At 47.6% G+C, this 20,330-nt stretch overlaps 1 protein-coding gene across 1 annotated transcript in view; it reads right to left on the reverse strand.

The window, feature by feature from the left end:
* Positions 1 to 1,151: 1,151 nt before the first annotated feature.
* Positions 1,152 to 20,330, reverse strand: part of syt10 (synaptotagmin X) — a 101,680-nt gene continuing 82,501 nt past the window's right edge. Inside the window, exon 7 of the mRNA XM_086009668.1 lies at positions 1,152 to 3,425. Within this exon, the coding sequence (XP_085865794.1) occupies positions 3,354 to 3,425 (72 nt within the window). The 3' untranslated portion in view covers positions 1,152 to 3,353. The remainder of the gene's footprint in view (positions 3,426 to 20,330) is intronic.

Here is a 20,330-nt window from a genome sequence, read left to right on the forward strand (position 1 = left end):
TCTAAATGCAAACCTTATATCCTTTTGCGGATTCTCAGATACTGTGGCCTCGAAATTCGGTGGGGTTAGCGCCCAATTAGAGGCGTTAGAGGGTCTTGCGCCGGAATTATATCTGGTAACAAAATTGCGTTGGGCCCTACCATCGGCGTTAGCCGGTAGTGCTGCGCCGGCACCGATGACATCATCGGTGTGCGCAGCGTCCCGGTTGCCGTGGTAACCCGGCCCCAAGCCCAAATTCAGTTGCGGCCGCCTCGCCCGTGGCAGCCGCAACCAACGATTGTTGAAAGGGATGTTACACACCTTTGCGCCGGCGCATAAAGGTGGAGCGGCGGCCGGCCACTTTCCCGGCGGCCGCCTGCCCGCACCTCCCTCCCCGGACTCCTCCACCACCCCCCCGCGGCACTGATGTGTGTGGCCCGCGAGCCCGGCTCTTCCCCGAGGTGCCGGGCTCATTTGTCGGGTGAATCGACCGGCCAGCGGTCGGCTGCAGGCAGCTCCTCCTTAACAGAAGGAGGAGGCCTGCAGTACCCCAGCCTGCCGCACCGCCTCGGGTGCCGCAGCGGGGGATTAGCGCCTGAAAACTGCACTGAACGCCCATAGTGAGGCGCAAAAACCCTCCATTAGCGCCCGCCACCGTCTGGGCCCGGGGCAACCGAATTTTCATCGGGCGCAGCGGCATTAACGCCGGCGCAAAATTTCGGTCGCTAAAGCCCTGGCGGACCCACAACCGAATTTCTAGGCCTGTGTCTAAATAAGATTTACCCTTTCAATATCGATTCACTGAACTGAAATTTCCACATATGGGGAATGAATTGACTGAACTCTGCACCAGATCCTCTCCATAAAACGTCATTCACCCGAACAGAGAATGTGTGTTCCAGTCCCTGTCGTTTATAGCGGTCACATTCGTCTGAATGCGATTTGCCAGTTATACGCGATGGCCGGCATAACGGGGTACCGCCACATGTCGTCGGTCATCCGCAGCTCCCCGAACCACGACCAGAATGATCTTCTTCACTGCCGGACCCTAGAGCTGACCTTCGACCTGACCAAGGACACCGAGCTTTGCAACGCCAACCTCTCGTTGCCCATTACCAGAGAGAAGGTCCAGAGAGGATCGAGAACACAAATCTTAACTCCTTCACAGAACCAAAACTACAACTTGCATTTATATAGCACCTTTAACATAGTAAAACATCCCAAGGCGCTTCACAGGAGCATAATCAAACAAAATTTGACACCGAGCCACATAAGGAGATATTAGGACAGGAAATCATAAGCTTGGTCAGAGGTCGGTTTTAAGGAGCGTCTTAAAGGAGGAAAGAGAGGCGGAGAGGTTTAGGGAGGGAATTCCAGATCTTAGGACCCAGGCAGCTGAAGGCACGGCCGGCAATGGTGGAGCGATGGAAATCAGTGATGCGCAAGAGGGCAGAATTAGAGGAGCGCAGAGATCTCGGGGGGTTGTGGGGCTGGAGGAGATTACAGAGATAGGGAGGGGGCGAGGCTAAGGAGGGATTTGAAAACAAGGATGAGAATTTTGAAATCGAGGCGTTGCTTAACCGGGAGCCAATGTAGGTCAGCGAGCACAGGGATGATGGGCGAACAGGACTTGGTGCGAGTTAGGACACGGGCAGCCAAATTTTGGATGACCTCAAGTTTATGTAGGGTGGAATGTGGGAGGCCAGCCAGGAGTGCGTTGGAATAGTCAAGTCTAGAGGTAACAAAGGCATGGATGAGGGTTTCAGCAGCGGATGAGCTGAGGCAGGGTGGAGACGGGCGATGTTACGGAGGTGGAGGTAGGCGGTCTTGGTGATGGAGAGGATGAGCGTTCAGAAGCTCATCTCAGGGTCAAACAAGACGGCGAGGTTGTGAACAGTCTTGGTTCAGCCTCAGACAGTGGCCAGGGAGGGGGGTGGAATCGGAGGCTAGGGAGCGGAGTTTGTGGCGGGGACTGAATAGACTGGATACCAACCATTTAAACATCACCAAACTGGGCCACTGAATTTCAGCTGTATCCACTCAGACAATATCACAGGTATGATTCTAGAAACAGCTGTGTCTGCCCCAAATAAACCGAGCACTTAAAGACACTGTAAACTTCGACATTAATGTAACTGGCTAATGGATTTCGCTTTTTAGCTGATATTACCGACTGCCTGTTTGAAATGTGGGCGTTGCAAGTGGTGGGGATCGTAGAGCAAAAGGACTTTGCGAGCAGTCCTGATCAGTCTGTGTTATAGGAACATTACACTGAGGCGCTAATGTAGATCCCTGCAACAGACTTTGTACCTGGCAGTGTGCAAAATTGTCAACGCTTCAAGGAGACAGAGAGATATCAGAAGAAGGGCCATTTAAACTGCATCTTAAACACAGCGACTCCGAGCTGCCAGCTTCCAGTCCCAGATAGAAAGGACACTCCACCGGTTCCACGGTAACCGCCTGCGTCATGGCAACAGACTTTGCAGCTTGTGTTTATTACCAAGCACTTCAATCGCGAAAGGAACGGCAGGAGACCACAAAACCTTTCGTATTCAGAAGAGAAAACTGAACTTCTCGCCCACCAGGCGCATTATTTTTTTTTAAATATTAGTGCTTCAGACTTCATCACATCTGGGCCCCGACCTCAGTGATAAGAGTCACTCCACGGGTTTTATTGTCAGCAATATGAAAAGATCAGTCCTTTCACAACTGATTTCTAAAGGGATCTAATAATTACAAGGACAGGTTGCACAGACTAGGCTTGTATTCCCTTGAGTAAAGAAGATTGAGGTGTTTAAGATGATTAAAGGATTTGATCGGGTAGAGAGAGAGAAACTATTTCCTCTGGTGGGGGGAGTCCAGAACAAGGGGGCAGAACCTTAAAATTAGAGCCAGGCTGTTCAGGGGTGATGTCAGGAAGCACTTCTTCACACAAAGGGTGGTGGAAATCTGGAACTCTCCCCCCAAAAAACTGTTGAGGCTGGAGGTCAATTGAAAATTTCAAATCTAAGATTGATAGATTATTGTTGGGTAAGGGTATTACGGATCCAAGGCAGGTGGTTGGAGTTAGGTCACAGATCAGCCGTGATCTCACTGAATGGCGGAGCAGGCTCGAGGGGCTGAATGGCCTCCTCCAGTTCCTATGTTCCTAATCAAGGGATTTAAAATTCTCAAAAATGGTCATTTCTATTACCTCGACACTCTCAGCCGACAGCGGTGACCTGCCAGGATTGACGGTGTGTGTGACCCCAACGACCCTGCCCAATAATTAAACAGAATGACTGGTTTCCGTTTAGCCGTCTCACTCCTGCTATATAAGTAAGACAGACAATTCCAGATGCTCTTCAGTAACGATACAGAGGGACTCAGCAGCTCTACGGTGTTGGCGGCAGTTTGGGAGACGGGCAGGACCCTTGGCTGTCAAAGCTGGTCGCTTGTCCTGGTGCCTGCAACAGAATCAATTCAGAGCTCAATTACTCCAAAAACCAACAATTGTGAATTTTGCTTTTATTTAGAAAGAAAGAAAGATTTACATATAGCGATTTTCAGGAATTCAGGACCAATTTCTGCACAGCAAGCTCCCACAATCAGCAATGTGATGATGACCAGATTATCTATTTCTTTAGTGATGTTGGTTGAGGGATAAATATTGGCCCCAGGACACCGGGGAGAACTCCTCTGCTCTTCTTTGAAATAGTGTCCGTGGGATCTTTTACATCCACCTGCGAGGGCAGACGGGGCCTCGGTTTAACATCTCATCCAAAAGATGGCACCTCCGACAGTGCAGCTCTCCCTCAGTACCACCCCTCCGAAAGTGCGGCGCTCCCTCAGTACTGCCCCTCCGACAGTGCAGCTCTCCCTCAGTACCGCCCCTCCGACAGTGCGGCGCTCCCTCAGTACCGCCCCTCCGACAGTGCGGCGCTCCCTCAGTACTGCCCCTCCGACAGTGCGGCGCTCCCTCAGTACTGCACCTCCGACAGTGCAGCGCTCCCTCAGTACTGCCCCTCCGACAGTGCGGCGCTCCCTCAGTACTGCCCCTCCGACAGTGCGGCGCTCCCTCAGTACTGCCCCTCCGACAGTGCAGCGCTCCCTCAGTACTGCACCTCCGACAGTGCGGCGCTCCCTCAGTACTGCCCCTCCGACAGTGCGGCGCTCCCTCAGTACTGCCCCTCCGACAGTGCGGCGCTCCCTCAGCACTGCACTGGGAGTGTCAGCCTGGATTTTCTGCTCAACTCTCTGGAGTGGGGTTTGAACCCACGACTGTCTGACTCAGAGATCGGGAGTGCTGCCCACTGAGCCACGGCTGACACCTAACTAAGGAATAGGGAATTTCTCAGAGAATTGTCACATGTGAAGTCCAGTCTTAGATACCAGGTGACTCCCGGTGTACAGCTCAACTAAGGGGCAAAACTGGGGTCCAGGGGTCAGTCAGCTGTGGCTGGATGTTGGGTTTTATAATTAGGGGCTATTATAAGGTCCTACCATCATGGAGCCTCCTTTCCCCTACAAACAGTAGTCCTTGACCAATCCAAGTTCCAAACACCTTTTTTTTTAATGCACATAACACACAGCAAGAGCACATGGTACATCTTTCAGCACGACCCTTTAACCTCGCTCTTTCACGCTCAGCTGGCTGGGGGAAGTCTTCTTGAGTTTGGAAGTTTGAGGCGTGATCTAATTGAGATGTTTAAAATGATTAAGGGATTCAATAGAATAGATAGAGACAAATTATTTCCTCTGGTGGGGGGGGGGGGGCGGGAGTCCAGAACAAGGGAGCACAATCTTAAAATTAGAGCCAGGCCGTTCAGGAGCGAGGTCAGGAAGCACTTCTTCACACAAAGGGTAGTGGAAATCTGGAACTCTCTCCCCCAAAAGGCTGTGGAGGCTGGAGGTCAACTGCAGCTTTCAAGACTGAGATTGGTAGATTTTTATTGGGTAAGGGTATTAAAGGATAGGGAGCAAAGGTGGGAAGATGGAGTCAAGGTGCAGATCGGCCATGATCTGACTAAATGGCAGAACAGGCTCGAGGGGCTGAATGGCCTCCTCCTGTTCCTGTGTTCCGATGTTACTATGTGCCCATGTCACTGCTGGATCTTTCCCTGTACCCCTTTTTTATTTTCCCTTTTCAAATACTTTTCCAATTCCTCTTTAAGTGATGTTATACTCCCTGCTGCAATGGTCTCTTGGGGTAAAACATGCCAATGTGCATCAGAAAGCAACTGCAGGCAATCGAAGGTCACACCGAACCTGTGACTATTTCTCTGCTATTAACTGTAATGCCTTCAGATGCCGTTGTACATTCACTCTGCCCACAGAAACAGGACAAAAGAAATCATAACAGATAACAACTCACAGCTTCCAGTTTAAAAATTCCCACACCCTGTCCTTACTACAATCTAGAAATGTTATCACTTCAAACAGGATGAATCTTCTTTCGGTGTCAGCTGTGATTCAGTGGGCAGCACTCTCGCCTCTGAGTCAGAAAGTTGTGGGTTTAAGTCCCACTCCACAGACTTGAGCACAAACATCCAGGCTGACTCTTCCAGTGCAGTACTGAGGGAGTGCAGCACTGTCGGAGGTGCCGTCTTTTGGATGAGACGTTAAACCGAGGCCCCGTCTGCTCTCTCAGGTGGATGTAAAAGATCTCATGGCGCTACTCAAAGCTTGTGATTTTAAATAAAGCTGTTGGACTATAACCTGGTGTTGTGTGATTTCTTACATTTGCCCACCCCAGTCCAACACTGGCATCTCCACACCATACTCAAAGAAGAGCAGGGGAGTTCTTCCCAGTGTCAATATTTATCCCTCAACCAACATCACTGAAAACAGATCATGTGGTCCTTTGTCTCATTGCTGTTAGTGGGAGCTTGCTGTGCGCAAATTGGCTGCTGCATTTCCTACATTACAACAGTGACTACACTTAAAAAAAGTACTTGCATTCATACAGCACTTTGGGATGACCTGAGGTCGTGAAAGGCACTATATAAAGGCAGGTAGTTTTTTTTCTTGCTGTCTACATATCTGCGGAATAACTAAAACCACCTATTTCCACCTCCGTAACATCGCCTGTCTCCACCCTTGCCTCAGCTCATCTGCTGCTGAAACCCTCATCCTTGCCTTTGTTACCTCTAGACTTGACTATTCCAGCACTCCTGGCCGGCCTCCCATGTTCCATCCTACGTAAACTTGAGGTCATCCAAAACTCGGCTGCCTGTGTCCTAACTCGCACCAAGTCCCGTTCGCCCATCACCCCTGTGCTTACTGACCTACATTGGCTCCCGGTTAAGCAACGCCTCAATTTTAAAATTCTCATCCTTGTTTTCAAAACCCTCCATGGTCTCGCCCCTCCCTATCTCTGTAATCTCCTTCAACCCCACAACCCCCCCCCCCATCCCAAGATATCTGCGCTCCTCTAATTCTGGCCTCTTGCGCATTCCTGATTATAATCGCTCAACCATTGGCGGCCGTGCCTTCTGTTGCCGAGACCCTAAGCTCTGGAATTCCCTCCCTAAACCTCTCCGCCTCTCTCTCCTCCTGTAAGACTCTCCTTAAAACCGACCTCTTTGACCAAGATTTTGGCCACCTGCCCTAACTTCTCCTTATGTGATTCAGTGTCAAATTTTTGTCTGATTTACGCTCCTGTGAAGCTCCTTGGGACGTTTTGCTACGTTAAAGGCGCTATATAAATGCAAGTTGTTGTCACTCACACATGGTTGACAGGAAATTCGACTTGCGCCCAGAACAGCCACAAAGTGAGTAGAGCATTGACGCTCCCTGTCCTGAGCTGAAAGCGGCTTTCGGCCTCTTTGAAATGCCGTTGGCCAGCTGTGGCGGTCACACAGATACCCCGCTACATCTCGCTGGGTATGGGGAGGGGGGCGGGGAACCAGCCAGCTCCTAGTCCACGAGTCACGTGTAGGCGAGACCAGGTAAAAGCAGCAGGTTTCCTTCCCTAAAGGACATCAGTGAACCAGTTGGGTTTTGGTGACAATCCGACAGCTTCACCGTCACTTTTACTGAGACCAGATTTTTATTTCCAGACTTTGAATTTTTTTTAAACTGGAATTCAAATTGTTAAACTGCTGCTGTGGTGCGATTTGAATTGACTTTCTCTAGATTATTAGTCCAGGAACATAACCACTACACTACCAGATCTGCTTGTAAACTGATAACGGTGCAGCAGATAAGTCATTTTAAATGATTGTAACTTGGGAATAATTATAAAAACTTCACAGTACAAAGCAGCTCGGACAAAGCAGGTTTTGTCAGAATCTCTGCCGACGGTGTATATCTTGTCCTCTGATCACCGTTATTTTCTTGAAATCCTCTAATGGACAATCATTCGCGACTTCCAAACTGCATTTGAGCAGCATGGGCCTCAGTTTGACAGTATATGGAAAAATAAATCGAAATGGCACCTTCAATGGGCATTTAACAATCTAATCACACGTTAGACTCAGAAAGGATTGCTAAAGAAAGTTTCTCTGCTCCAGTTTAGAATGTCACATTGCACTGGAGTAATCTTTCCTCCTTTTAGAGTTGAGCAGTTTAATTACAGTTATATTTTCTGCACTTTTCACAACTCAGTGGCATTTTCCATCCTTGTTACATAAAGGTTATCAAATGCTCAGCAGGTGCTTGCTTCCAGAATGTACAAAACATGCTCCAGAACATCAAACCGTGAATCGTCACTTCCTTAAAGAGTTTTACAAATAATTATCAACTTAAATTGAAAGTAGCCATGGTGTGGAGATGCCGGAGTTGGACTGGGGTGGACAAATGTAAAAAGTCACACAACACCAGGTTATAGTCCAACAGCTTTATTTGAAATCACAAGCTTTCGGAGCGCTGCTCCTTCTTCAGGTGAAGTGGAGAAATGCATAAAGACACAGCTTATATAGTCAGAGAATCGTGTCAGATGTTTACAGGTAACCTTTCCAACTGCCATTAATCACACCTCGGCAGAGAGATAATTAGAAGACAGATTCTCTGACTATATAAGCTGTGTCTTTATGCATTTCTCCACTTCACCTGAAGAAGGAGCAGCGCTCCGAAAGCTTGTGATTTCAAATAAAGCTGTTGGACTATAACCTGGTGTTGTGTGACTTTTTAAATTGAAAGTGTACATTCTATAAACAAAATTACAGATGCCGTGGAATGAATTCAAGACAGCAAAGTTAATCGTCAGGTTCAGCAACCAGGCAATGTTGGACCTTCAGTCTCTGAGCTGTGGCACTCTTGCCTCGGAGTCAGAAGGTTGTGGGTTCAAATTCCACTCCAAAGACTTGAGCACAAAAATCTAGGCTGACACTCCCGGAGGAAGTGCAGTGCTGTCTTTCGGGTGAGGCGTTAAACTGAGGCTCTCTCAGGTGGATGTAAAAGATCCCACAGCCACTATTTCAAAAGAAGAGCAGGAGAGTTCTCCTTGGTGTCCTGGCCAATATTTATCCCTCAATCAACATCACTAAAACAGATTATCTGATCATTATCATATTGCTGTTTGTGGGAGCTTGCTGTGTGCAAATTGGCTGCTGCGTTTCCCACATTACAACAGTGACTACACTTCAAAAAGTACTTCATTGGCTGTAAAGCGCTTTGGGACATCCTGAGGTCGTGAAAGGCGCTGGAGAAATGCAAGTCTTTCTTTTTCCTTTTGGTGATGTAATTTCCACATTAAGAACCATTTGGCCCAATGTGCCTGGGCCGTACTGATGGATTGACCACACCTCCCACTTTATGGTCATTAACCGCAACGCAATCCCGCGATTGAAGCGAACTTGGATCAGGGTGTCGGGACTAGGAGCGTGAGAATGAAGAATTTATCCTCATATTCCTTAATCCCTTTCCTCAAACACTTCGTGCTTATATGGCCTTCCCCGGCAAGTTATTCCTTACAACTCTTCAGGGGTAACTTTTCCCTTTAGTGAAGCCTGGTTAGCGGAGGCTGACACTCCCAGTACAGTCAGGATTTGGTCCCATCCTGTTGTAGCCCTATCCCCACTCCCAGGGGGTGATTTTGCCAGCCCTGGGGAGACGGGTATGGAGGCGGGACTGCCAGGAAAATGGCAGAATCTGGGAGCGGGTACCCATCCCGCTTCCGTGCCATCTTCCCAGGAGGCGGGTACCCGACCCATGCCGGGTCCCGTCTCCTCGAGGCAGGAAGGGGATTAGTGCCAATTAACTGCCTGGTAACAGGCAGTTTTTTGGATAATCCTATTTTGAGCCCTGAAGTGTGGGCTTCCCGACGGCTCCAAACCTCGCGAGGGTCAGCAAGGCGGGCCGTGGGTCTGCGGGGGTCAGAAGGGCCGAGATGTCCGGTGTGCAGGTGAGTAATGGGTGCATGTGTGCAGAAATAAGTGTGTGAGGTGTATGTAAAGTGTTTTAATAAGTTTTACTTACCTTTGCTTCTTCCTCCAGGCTTCATCCCTTTAGGCTGCGGAGCTGCCTCATCTCACCGGCAGAGAGAGCAGAATGGCCGCTGTGTTCTTAAATGTAGCAGCCTGCTGCTTTCCGCTCAGGAAAGCTTTCCAAGTGAGCCTGTGTCCAAGGTCTCAACTTAGAAGACAGATTGTCATGTGTGACAGCTTCACAGAGCCGTCAAACGATGACAATTCATCTGTCAAAACATCTTGACAGTTGAAACATCACTCGCTGACATCATCTGTCACAGGCTTTCCCTTAATTGGCCGGCTAAGCCTGCTGGGCGGGGCTTAACAAGGCCAATCAAGGGAAGATAGCGTGAGTTGGCCAGACGGCGATGGAGGTGGGACTAAAACCCGACAAGCAGCTTTCCCGTCTCCATCACATCCCCATTGATAAAATCACCCATCCCAGTGTGGGAACAGAATGATTCCTATAGAGTTATAGCCCTACCAAGTGAGAGTCCTATGGGAATTGAGAATTTCACAGCTACCCCAGCTGTATTAAAACCGCTGGCAAAATGTCAATGGCCCAGAACTTGGTGTCGGGGGCTTGCCGCACGTGCAAGCCCCCGATGTGCACTTACCCGGCGCGCCGACATCTGAAACCTGGCCCGCAGTGGATTTCCTGTCAGTGGCCCGGTTCTGATGTCAGCGCGCTGTGCTAACCTGACCCAGCGGCATAGTTAGTGCGATGTGCCGGCTGGGATCAGGTGAGCACTGTTCAGCCAATCAGGGGAGGGGAAACTTCATTCATAAGTTTGAGAGTAAGAACTGTCAAACTCTTGAGAAGTACTGCACCCCAAAACACTACTTAAACTTTAAATAAAATTTTTAAAAACATCCCAATCATTAAATTAAGTATAAATAAGTTTTAAAAAATAATTTAAACAATAATTTTTTTTTTGAAAAAAATAATTTTTTAATGGGCCAGTAATTCGGGTCCAAATGCGTGAGTACGGTCTGGGTACTCACGCATCTGGCCGGTGGAAATGCCGGCGTTCAGCATGCACAGCGCATGCGGGGAACGCCGGCATTTCCAGTCCTCTGAACGAAGGGGTTCAGAGGCACAGCGCGTGCGACTGCACAGGCAGCGCTTGCACAGTGAACTTCGTCGATTTCATTCATGGATTCAGTGAGGGTAAGTCCTTTCAAGTTACACTTGAAAAAAGCATGTGTAAAGTTGTTCCAAGGCTGCGGAGGAAGATATATTTTATCGTGGAGCTTCTGAAAGGCAATATTTTTGTTTGGGAAAGGGAGGGAAGTTATTTTAAGAAATTTTAAGTAAGTTTTAAAGTTTAAATTTTTTTTTTTAAACGGGTTTTCAGTACGGTAGGTAGAAGGAGCAATTGTGGCTGTGTGAATTGAATGTGAAAATGAGTGTTCTAAAATGAGTAATGTAACATTTCCAGCACTTTTAAGAAAGAAACTTTTCATCAGTAATAAGTAATTATGTATGTATGTCCGCATATATTCCTTTACGTATATGTATGTATGTTTTATATTCCTTTACTTATGTGTATGAATGTATGTTTTTAATTATGATTTTCCAATAAGTTACTTTCTCTGAAAGTCATAATTAAATAATACATTCATACACATAAGTAAAGGAATATATACATAACACGCAAAGGAATATATACAGACATACATACTTTCAGAAGCTCCACGATAAGAAATATCTTCCTCCGCAGCCTCAGGAGCAACTGTACCCATGCTTTTTTCATGTGTAAGTTGTAAGGACTTGACCTCACTGAAAGCATGAATGAAAGCGGCGAATTTTACTGCGCACGCGCTGCCTGTGCAGTCGCATGCGTTCTGCCTCTGAACCCCTTCGTTCAGAGGACAGGAAATGCCGGTTTTCCCCGCATGCGCTGTGCATGCTGAAAACCGGCATTTCCTCCGGCCAGACGTGTAAGTACCCCGACCGTACTCGCGCATTTGGAAGGGAATTACTGGGCCAACATTTTACATGTCAATACAATGAAAAATTTAACAATTGCACGATTTGCCCCCTCGCATCTGCGACTGAGGGTCCAAGGAGGTGCATTGCGCAAGAGGTCATCGTCGTACGTATCCTCACACTGTTCCCTTTCGGGAACTGTATGAAGTGGTGGAAGGATTTATGGCCGTGATTAACGCTCATTCCGTGACCGTAACCATCTTTGAGCCAGCCATTAGGGTGGTTAGTCCTATGGCGTGAGGGTTTTACGGGCTCCCACAACCCATCTGAGCGGGGGGGGGGCCACCCACACCCACGGACGCAAGTATCCCGCTGGATGTCCACCCAGAATTTATAGTTGGAGCTCCGACTCCACTTGCCGGGACTGTCTGGAGTGGGATTCGAAACCCTACTCCTTCTGGCCCAGCGGCGGGGATGCTTACTGCTACGGAAAAGGCCCACTCCGCACAAAAGGTGACACCCATACGTTTCCTGCGCCTTTTCCCTCCCCGTGACTGGAGCCCTATGCTGCCACTTGAAAGACCAAGCTATCATCTGCCCTTTTTGCGGCGCCTTTGACTTCTCATTACCAATGATGAGCAGGTGCTGCGCCTCCACCTCCTTGAGGAGATTGCTGAGGTCATCATCAGTTCAATTGTGAGTTCTTTTAATGCCGTGAATTGTGCTCATTCCAGCCATTACACGTTGCTAATCGGATTGGGCCTTTGGCATAGCGGTAGGATCCCCGCCACTGGGCCAGATCAGGGTAGGGTTTCGAACCCCGCTCCAGACAGTCCCGGCAAGTGGAGTCGGAGCTCCGGCTCTAAATTCTGGGTTGACATCCAGTGGGATATTTGCGTCCGTGGGTGTGGGTGGCCCCCCCTCCTTGTATAGCTTGTGGGAGCCCGTAAAACCCTCCCGCCATAGGACTAACCGCCCTAATGGCTGGTTCAAAGATGGTTACGGTCACGGAATGAGCGTTAATCATGGCCATAAATCCTTCCACCACTTCATACAGTTCCCCAAAGGGAACAGTGTGAAGACACGTATGACGACGACATTGCTAAATAAATAAATGGAATTAAAAAAATTCTTTTAGGGCTTTTAAAAGTCTTTAAATTGCTTTAATTCTGTTTAAAACTACTTCAGATTCTTCAAAATAATGTAAACGTTTTTAAAAGTTTATAAAAGTTACCAAAATCTTCAAAAAACTTCCAAAAACCTATTTAAACTGCTGCTTTGCATGTAAAAATGCTTAGCAGCTTGTTAGAAACATTGGGGGCGTGTCCTGTTAAACTGAGACCTCAAGGGGCGTGTCTCAGTTGCACAGCGCGCTACAGGCTTCGCGCCGGCTGCACTCCTGGGCGGCGTGACGTCATACGCTGCCCGGGATTCTTCTTTTTCAAAATCGAATTCCAGGCGTCCCTGGAGGTCAACGGCCAGCGCGTCGGGTAAGTGCATATCGGGGCCTTGCACGCGTGGCAAGCCCCCGATCTGAATTTCTGGGCCATTAAAAAGGGTCTAAAACTAAACTTACCTTATTGTAGATTCTTTAAAATAATAAACCTGTGGAAAAAAAAATTCTAAATTGCACTAAAACACCACTTACTTGTAAAAATAAATACTTACGTGTGCTTTTTACAAGCGTAAAGACCGGAGGCCTTTAGACATGCGCAAATCCCCCAAAACAGAGGAAATCCAAGACGCACGCGCTGCCCCCTACAGCGCACGCGCTAGCCTCTTCACCTCTTGGGTTGGAGGAGAGGAAATGCCGGTTTTCAGCGCATGTGCTGTGCATGCTGAAAACCGGCATTTCCTCCGGCCAGACGCGTGAGTACCCCTTACGCACTCACGCGTTTGGGGAGGAATTACTGCCCCATTATTGGTAAATGGAACACAGTTTATTTTTAATTCATGTCACCCAGTGTCAGCAATCCCAGGTAATGTACATCTCAGTTACAGAGTAAAGTCCTTTAATCTAGATCAGCAATGTACCTGAACTCCCAATCAGAAAAGGAAAACCCTACAGTATGTGTGTATAGGTTTGCAATTTCCACGCTCACCATCCTTTTGGCCTCTGAGTGAGATTGTTACCCTCTATCAGAGATATAAAGAATATAAGAACATAAGAAATAGGAGCAGGAGTCGGCCATTCGGCCCTTCGAGCCTGCTCCGTCATTCAATAAGATCATGGCTGATCTTCTACCTCATCTCCACTTTCCTGCACTATCCCCATATCCCTTGATTCCCTTAATATCCAAAAATCTATCGATATCTGTCTTGAATATACTCAACGACTGAGCCTCCACAGCCCTCTGGGGTAGAGAATTCCAAAGATTCACCACCCTCTGAGTGAAGAAATTTCTCCTCATCTCAGTCCTAAATGGCCAACCTCTTATTCTGAGACTGTGACCCCTGGTTCTAGACTCCCCAGCCAGGGAAACATCCTCCCTGCATCTACCCTGTCAAGCCCTGTAAGAATTTTGTATGTTTCAATGAGATCACCTCTCATTCTTCTAAACTCTAGAGAATATAGGCCTAGTCTACTCAATCTCTCCTCATAGGACAATCCCCCCATCCCAGGAATCAGTCTGGTGAACCTTCGTTGCACTCTCTCTATGGCAAGTATATCCTTCCTTAGGTAAGGAGACCAAAACTGTCCACAATACTCCAGGAGTGGTCTCACCAGGGCCCTGTATAATTGCAGTAAGACGTCTTTACTCATTTACTCAAATCCTCTAGTAATAAAGGCCAACATACCATTTGCTTTCCTAATTGCTTGCTGTACCCGCATGTTAACTGTCAGTGATTTGTGTACAAGGACACCCAGGTCCCTCTGAACACCAACATTTCCCAGTCTCTCACCATTTAAAAAATACTCTGCTTTTCTATTATTCCTACCAAAGTGGTTAACTTCACATTTCTGGAAAATGACAACCACTATCTCTATAGCCACCTCTTTCAAAACCCTAGGATGGGGGCCATCAGGTCCAGGGGATTTATCTGCTTTCAGTCCCATTAATTTCTCCAGTACTTTTTTAAAATTAATTTCTTTCAGTTCCTCATTCTCGCCAGACCCTTGGCTTGCCACTATTTCTGGGAAGTTTTTTGCGTCTTCTTCAGTGAAGACAGACACAACGGGCTGGATTTTCTCAGCCCCGAGGAGGCGGGTATGGAGGTGGGACAGCCGGGAAAGTTGCAGAAAGTGGGGGCGGATGGCAAACCCGCCCCCAACCTGCCTCTGTGCCCTTTTGCCAGGAGGCAGGAAGATGTCCTGCTTTGGTTAACAGGTAGTTAACAGGCAGAAAAAAGGATTAGTGCCATTTTACCTTTTCAGGTGAAGGCTTCCCAACCTCGGAGAACCCTGCTGGGTTGGAGGAGTCGAGTAGGAGGTCAGAGGGGGTCAGAGGGGCCTGAAAGTGAGATGTAGAGGTGAGTGATGGTTTGCAAGTGTGGCGTGGTAAGTATGTGAGGTGAGTGTTAAGTGTTATAAAATGTTCACTTACCTTTGTTTCTGCCTACAGCCTTCAGCCGCAGTGGTTCTGGAGTCCCGACATCTTCATTGCAGATTTCACAGACTGGCTGTTGGATCCTCCGAACCAACAATCATCTGCTTTCTACAAAGTTGAAAGGTTTGATGAGTCCTGAACACAAGGACTCATCAAACTACACAGAATGTCAGTGTTTGACAGCTTCACAGAGCTGTCAAATGCTGACATTTCTTCTTTCAAGAAGACTTGACAGATGGCACGTCTGACGTTTACGTGCTCTGTCAATGACTTCCCCCTAATTGGCCTGCTGAGCCCGCAAAGGCGGGTTTAACAAGGTCAACCAGGGGAAAATCCTTCAGGTTGGCCAGAATATGATGGGGACAGGACTTAGACCCGACAAGCAGCAGTACCGCCTCCAGCATGTCTCCATTCACAAAATCCAGCCCAACGTATTTGTTTAATTTCTCTACCATTTCCTTATTCCCCATTATAATTTCTCCTGTCTCAGCCTGTAAGGGACCAACATTTACTTGCTAATCTTTTCCTTTTTACATACATATAGAAGCTTTTACAGTCTGTTTTTATGTCACTCGCAAGTTTACTCTCATTCTATTTTCCCTTTCTTTATCAATTTCTTGGTCCTCCTTTGTTGAATTCTAAAATCCTCCCAATCTTCAGGCTTACTGCTCGTTATGGCGACATTATAAGGGGGAAAAATTCAGTATCGCCCCGTTTGGGGCGCCATTATCGGCCGTGCACAAAGTTTAGCGCCTGGCGCTAATTATCGCCTCCGACGGCAAACTTGGCTTTTATCACCCCTGGAGGTGATTGGAGCGCTAAATCAGGCGCTTCACACCTGTCTTAAGGCGCAAAGGCCGAGCAGCGAGGCGCTACCTCAGAGCGCTGGCGAAGCAAGGAAGGGCAAATCAAAATGAACCTGCAAAGTGCTGCTCAGTACCCAAAGCTCCTTCACACAGCGTTGAATCTCTCCAGAAGTCTCTCTCGCTCTCTCAGAATGCGTGGTGCAAAAATGTCACCAACAAAAAAAGGCAGGAAGCGGTCGCCTTTAAATAGCGTTCCCCCAGTCCCTTCCTGACAGCAAAACGCTCCCCTCAACCTGTCGTTGCTAGCGGCAGGCGGTAAGGCAGGGGGCGCCACTCAATATCCGCTCTGGGGCGTTGCGCACTCGACTGATGTCACGATCTGTCGGCGCAGGAGATCGTGGCGGTAGTGTTTAGCACCGCTGCAAAATGTCTAGTTAATTTCGCGAGCGGTGCAAACATCGCCGCGCCCAGGCGCTAGTTGTTTTGCGCCCCAATAGCGCCCTCTTAAAGTGCTAATGGGAGGCGCAAACCAACTGAAGTTTTCCCCCTAAGCCTCTTCCTTTGGCCTAATACTATCTTTAACATTTCTTGTTAGGCACATTGGACCACTTTTCCTGTGGGGTTTTTGTGCTTTAAAGGAATGTATATTTGTTGTAAATTATGTATTAATTCTTTAAATGCTAGCCATTGCTTTTCTACCATCATACCTTTTAATGTAGTTTCCCAATCTACCTTAGCCAACTCGCCCCTCATACCTACATAGTTTGTTTTGTTTAGATTTAAGACCCTAGTTTCGGATTTAACTAAATCACTTTCAAACTCAATATAAAATTCTATCATATTATGGTCACTCTTCCTGTAGATTTTAAAAAAAACCCTGTACAATAGCAAAATGCTGAAAGCCTGTTTGGCCCAGTAGTAAGGGCATGAAACGGTTAAACTTCGAGGCACAGTCATCAAAGTCTGCAGTTCTTGGAGAACACATTGATACTGGAAAATGAAAGCTTTGACTCATGATTAACTCTGAAAAGGGCATTGACATTGAACTGTGAGGCCTTGAATCATGATTGGTTTTGATGGGAAAAATTAACATCTGGACAATGCTGAGTTTAACTGAAACAATGGGGGTCACGATCGACTTCCTGACATGAATGGAAGATACACAAGTCCCAAGCAGACAATCAGCCAACCGCACATCAACAGTAATAGAAATCACATTGAATATGCTTTACAGAAAGCGGGAGAGGAGATAAGGAGTTATCTTCGATCTCACAACTCTGTACACCTCCAGTGATTGAATTACAGGTTGACTGTTAGATCCGTGGTTCAGTGGATAAATAATTACACGGATGCTGTACATAACAAATAACAGGTCTTTACTGGAGGAGGGTAATTTCTAGACTGGGGTACAGAGGCATGCGCACAGCTTATATACCGGTGTGGTTACTGCCGGTACTACAGTATACAGGAGCTGTAAAAGTAGTTCTGACTTAAAGCACATACACTACAATTCCTCCCTTTTTAGATTAATAATACCCCCTTAATATTCAAATAACAATTACATTTTTACATGTACATTCAATAACAAAAGTCCGTTTATAGATTCAGTCTTTGGGGCGGCTTCCTGACCCTTTCGGGATAGCGCCTTTCCGGAGGTTCTTGTTCTTGGTGCAGAGGCGATTCTGACCCCTTTTCATCTGGTAGTTCATCGGGTTCCACTGCTACTGGGTCTGAAGTAGGTGCTACCGGTATGTCGGGTTCATCCCCAGGTACTCGAGACATGGGGTTGACGCCTTCCTGTGACACTAAGATCTGATCGACGTGGCGTCTCACAATGTTCTCCCCGACATCCACTGTGTACATTAATGGCCCCTGCCTTGTACATATCATTCTGGGTTGCCACTTCTCTGTTCGATAGTCACGGGCCAAGACTGGTTGCCCTACATTGAAGCTCCTTGTCGGCTTCTCGTTGATGTGCTGGAATTGTTTGTCCTCAACATTTCTTCGCACATTTGGTCTGAGCAAGTCCAGACGAGATCTCAACCTTCGGTTAAAGAACATCATGGCCGGGGTCTGGTTGGTAACTGCATGTGTCGCGTTTCGGTAGGCTAATAAGAAATTGTCCATCTTATGCTGTAGTGGAATTTCCTCGTCGCATATGACCTTTATCGCCTTCTTAAAGGTTTGTACGAACCTCTCAGCCAATCCATTGGTGGCTGGATGATACGGGGCGGATGTGTAATGCCTTACCCCATTCCTTTTCATGAATTTTTGGAACTCATCGGACACAAACTGTGGTCCATTATCAGAGCAGATCTGCTCTGGCAAACCGTTTCTGGCAAATATGGTCCGTAGGACTACAATCGTTTTCTCTGTAGTGGTTGAAGACATCTTTATCACCTCAGGCCACTTTGAATGAGCATCCACTGCTATTAAGAACATTGAGTCCATGAATGGACCAGCGAAATCAATGTGCACCCGTTGCCATGGAGAGGAGGGCCATGCCCATGGGTGTAGAGGGGCATGTGGTGGTGCATTTTGGACCTTCTGGCATCCTAAGCAGCTCTTAGTTAGGTCTTCGATTTGTTGATCGATTCCCGGCCACCACACATAAGCCCTAGCAAGGCTTTTCATTTTAACTCCCCCCAGATGACCTTCATGTAGCTCCTTTAGCACTCTCTCCCTTAACTTGGGTGGAATCACCACTCTGGATCCACACATCACTGTCCCCTGGCATACTGACAGCTGTTCTCTTCTGGATGAGAATGCTGGCAACAGTGAGTCACCATGTGATGGCCATCCACTCACCGTTAATTCATATACCCGTGACAGCGTCGGATCGTTGCGGGTCTCCTTCTCTATATCCGCGTTTGTTACTGGCAATCGTTCAATTATCGACGAATAAAATATCTTGATAGGGTCCACTGCTGGTGCTTCCTCCACCGTAGGCAGTGGCAGGCGCGATAGCCCATCAGCGTTCCCATGCTGTTTCGTGCCTTTATATTCTATTTCATATTGATTCGCCCCTAGAAACAGGGACCATCTTTGTAACCACTGTGCAGTCATTACTGGCACGCCCTTCTTATGTTTAAAGATGGAGACAAGTGGTTGGTGGTCAGTCAGCAAGGTGAACTTCTGCCCATGCAGATAATGGTTGAATTTTTTTACTCCCCGTACTAGGCTGAGGGCCTCCCTGTCAATCTGGGCATAGTTGCACTCGGCTGAGGTTAGTAACCGAGACGCAAAGGTCTCTCCAACCCGTCTGGGAATTTGTGCGACAGCACCGCTCCAATGCCGTAGGGTGATGCATCACATGCCAAACGATTTGGTAGTGCTGGGTTGAAATGGGCCAACACCTCTTTTGATGTGATCAATTCTTTACACTTCTGGAAAGCTCGTCTATGTTCGTCCTCCCACTTCCATGGTACCCCTGTTTGCAGTAGGGTGTTCAGCGGGTGTAATACCGTAGACAAATTTGGTAAGAACTTGTGGTAATAGTTTACCAGCCCGAGGAACGACCTCAGTTGTGACACATTTTCCGATGCTGGAGCCTTGACTACTGCCTCAATCTTGTCAGGGGATTTATGTAACCCCTCTTCATCGATGACGTGGCCGCAATACGAGATCTGTTTCTGGAAAAACACGCACTTGTGGCGATTAGCTCGTAGCCCATATTCCTTTAATCTGGCGAGCACCTTCTCCAAGTTAGCGAGGTGATCACCGTCATTTTCGCCCGTGACCAAGATGTCATCCAAATAACACTGGGTCCCTGGAATCCCTTGCAGGACCTGATCCATCGCCCTTTGCCAGATAGCCGGAGCTGAGGCTACTCCAAACACCAGCCGGTTGTATTGATAGAGACCTTTATGGGTGTTGATCGTAAGGTAATGTTTCAAAGCTTCTTCTACCTCCATTTGCAAGTACGCCTGGGCTAGATCAATTTTGGTGAAGCATTTACCACCAGATAGCGAGGCGAAAATATCCTCAATTCGTGGAAGCGGATATTGCACCGTGTGAAGGACTGGGTTCACTGTCACCTTAAAATCCCCACAGATGCGGACCTTCTTTGGTTCCCCAGGCGTATTACTCAATGACCTCTTCATTACAGGAACGATGGGTGTAGCCCACTCACTCCAGTCCACTTTGGACAGTACTCCTGCACGTTCCAACCCTTCCAGCTCTGCTTCAACCGCTGGTCTGATCGCATAAGGCACTGGTCTGGCCTTCAGTAACTTTGGGCTTGCATTATCCTCTATTTTAATTGTTGCTGTTATTCCTTTTGGTGTTCCTAGTCCCTCCTGGAACACTTCTTTTGCATCAGTTAGCATTTTTGACAGTCGTCCAGGTATGGCGTCGTCATCCTTTTTGGCCTCCACCTTCGGTGCCTGTATGGAATGCCAATCTAAATGTATCTTCCAGATCCATTCACGTCCTAGCAGTGGTGGTCCTCCATTTGGCAATACATATATATCCATTTTAGGTATTTCCTGACCTTTATATGTCACTTTCACCCTTATTTTTCCTTTGGGGTAGACTTTTTGCCCCGTATATGTCTTCAAGACAATCTCTGTAGCTTTCAAGGGTATGTGTGAAAATAGCCGCTTGTAGTCTCTTTGACTTATGACTGTTAGAGCTGATCCTGTGTCCAATTCCATTTCCACTTGGACTCCGTCTA

The sequence above is a fragment of the Somniosus microcephalus genome, chromosome 16, assembly GCF_052327205.1.
Source record: "Somniosus microcephalus isolate GS21.2 chromosome 16, FLI_Smic_1.0, whole genome shotgun sequence".
Classification (NCBI taxonomy): Eukaryota; Metazoa; Chordata; class Chondrichthyes; order Squaliformes; family Somniosidae; genus Somniosus; species Somniosus microcephalus.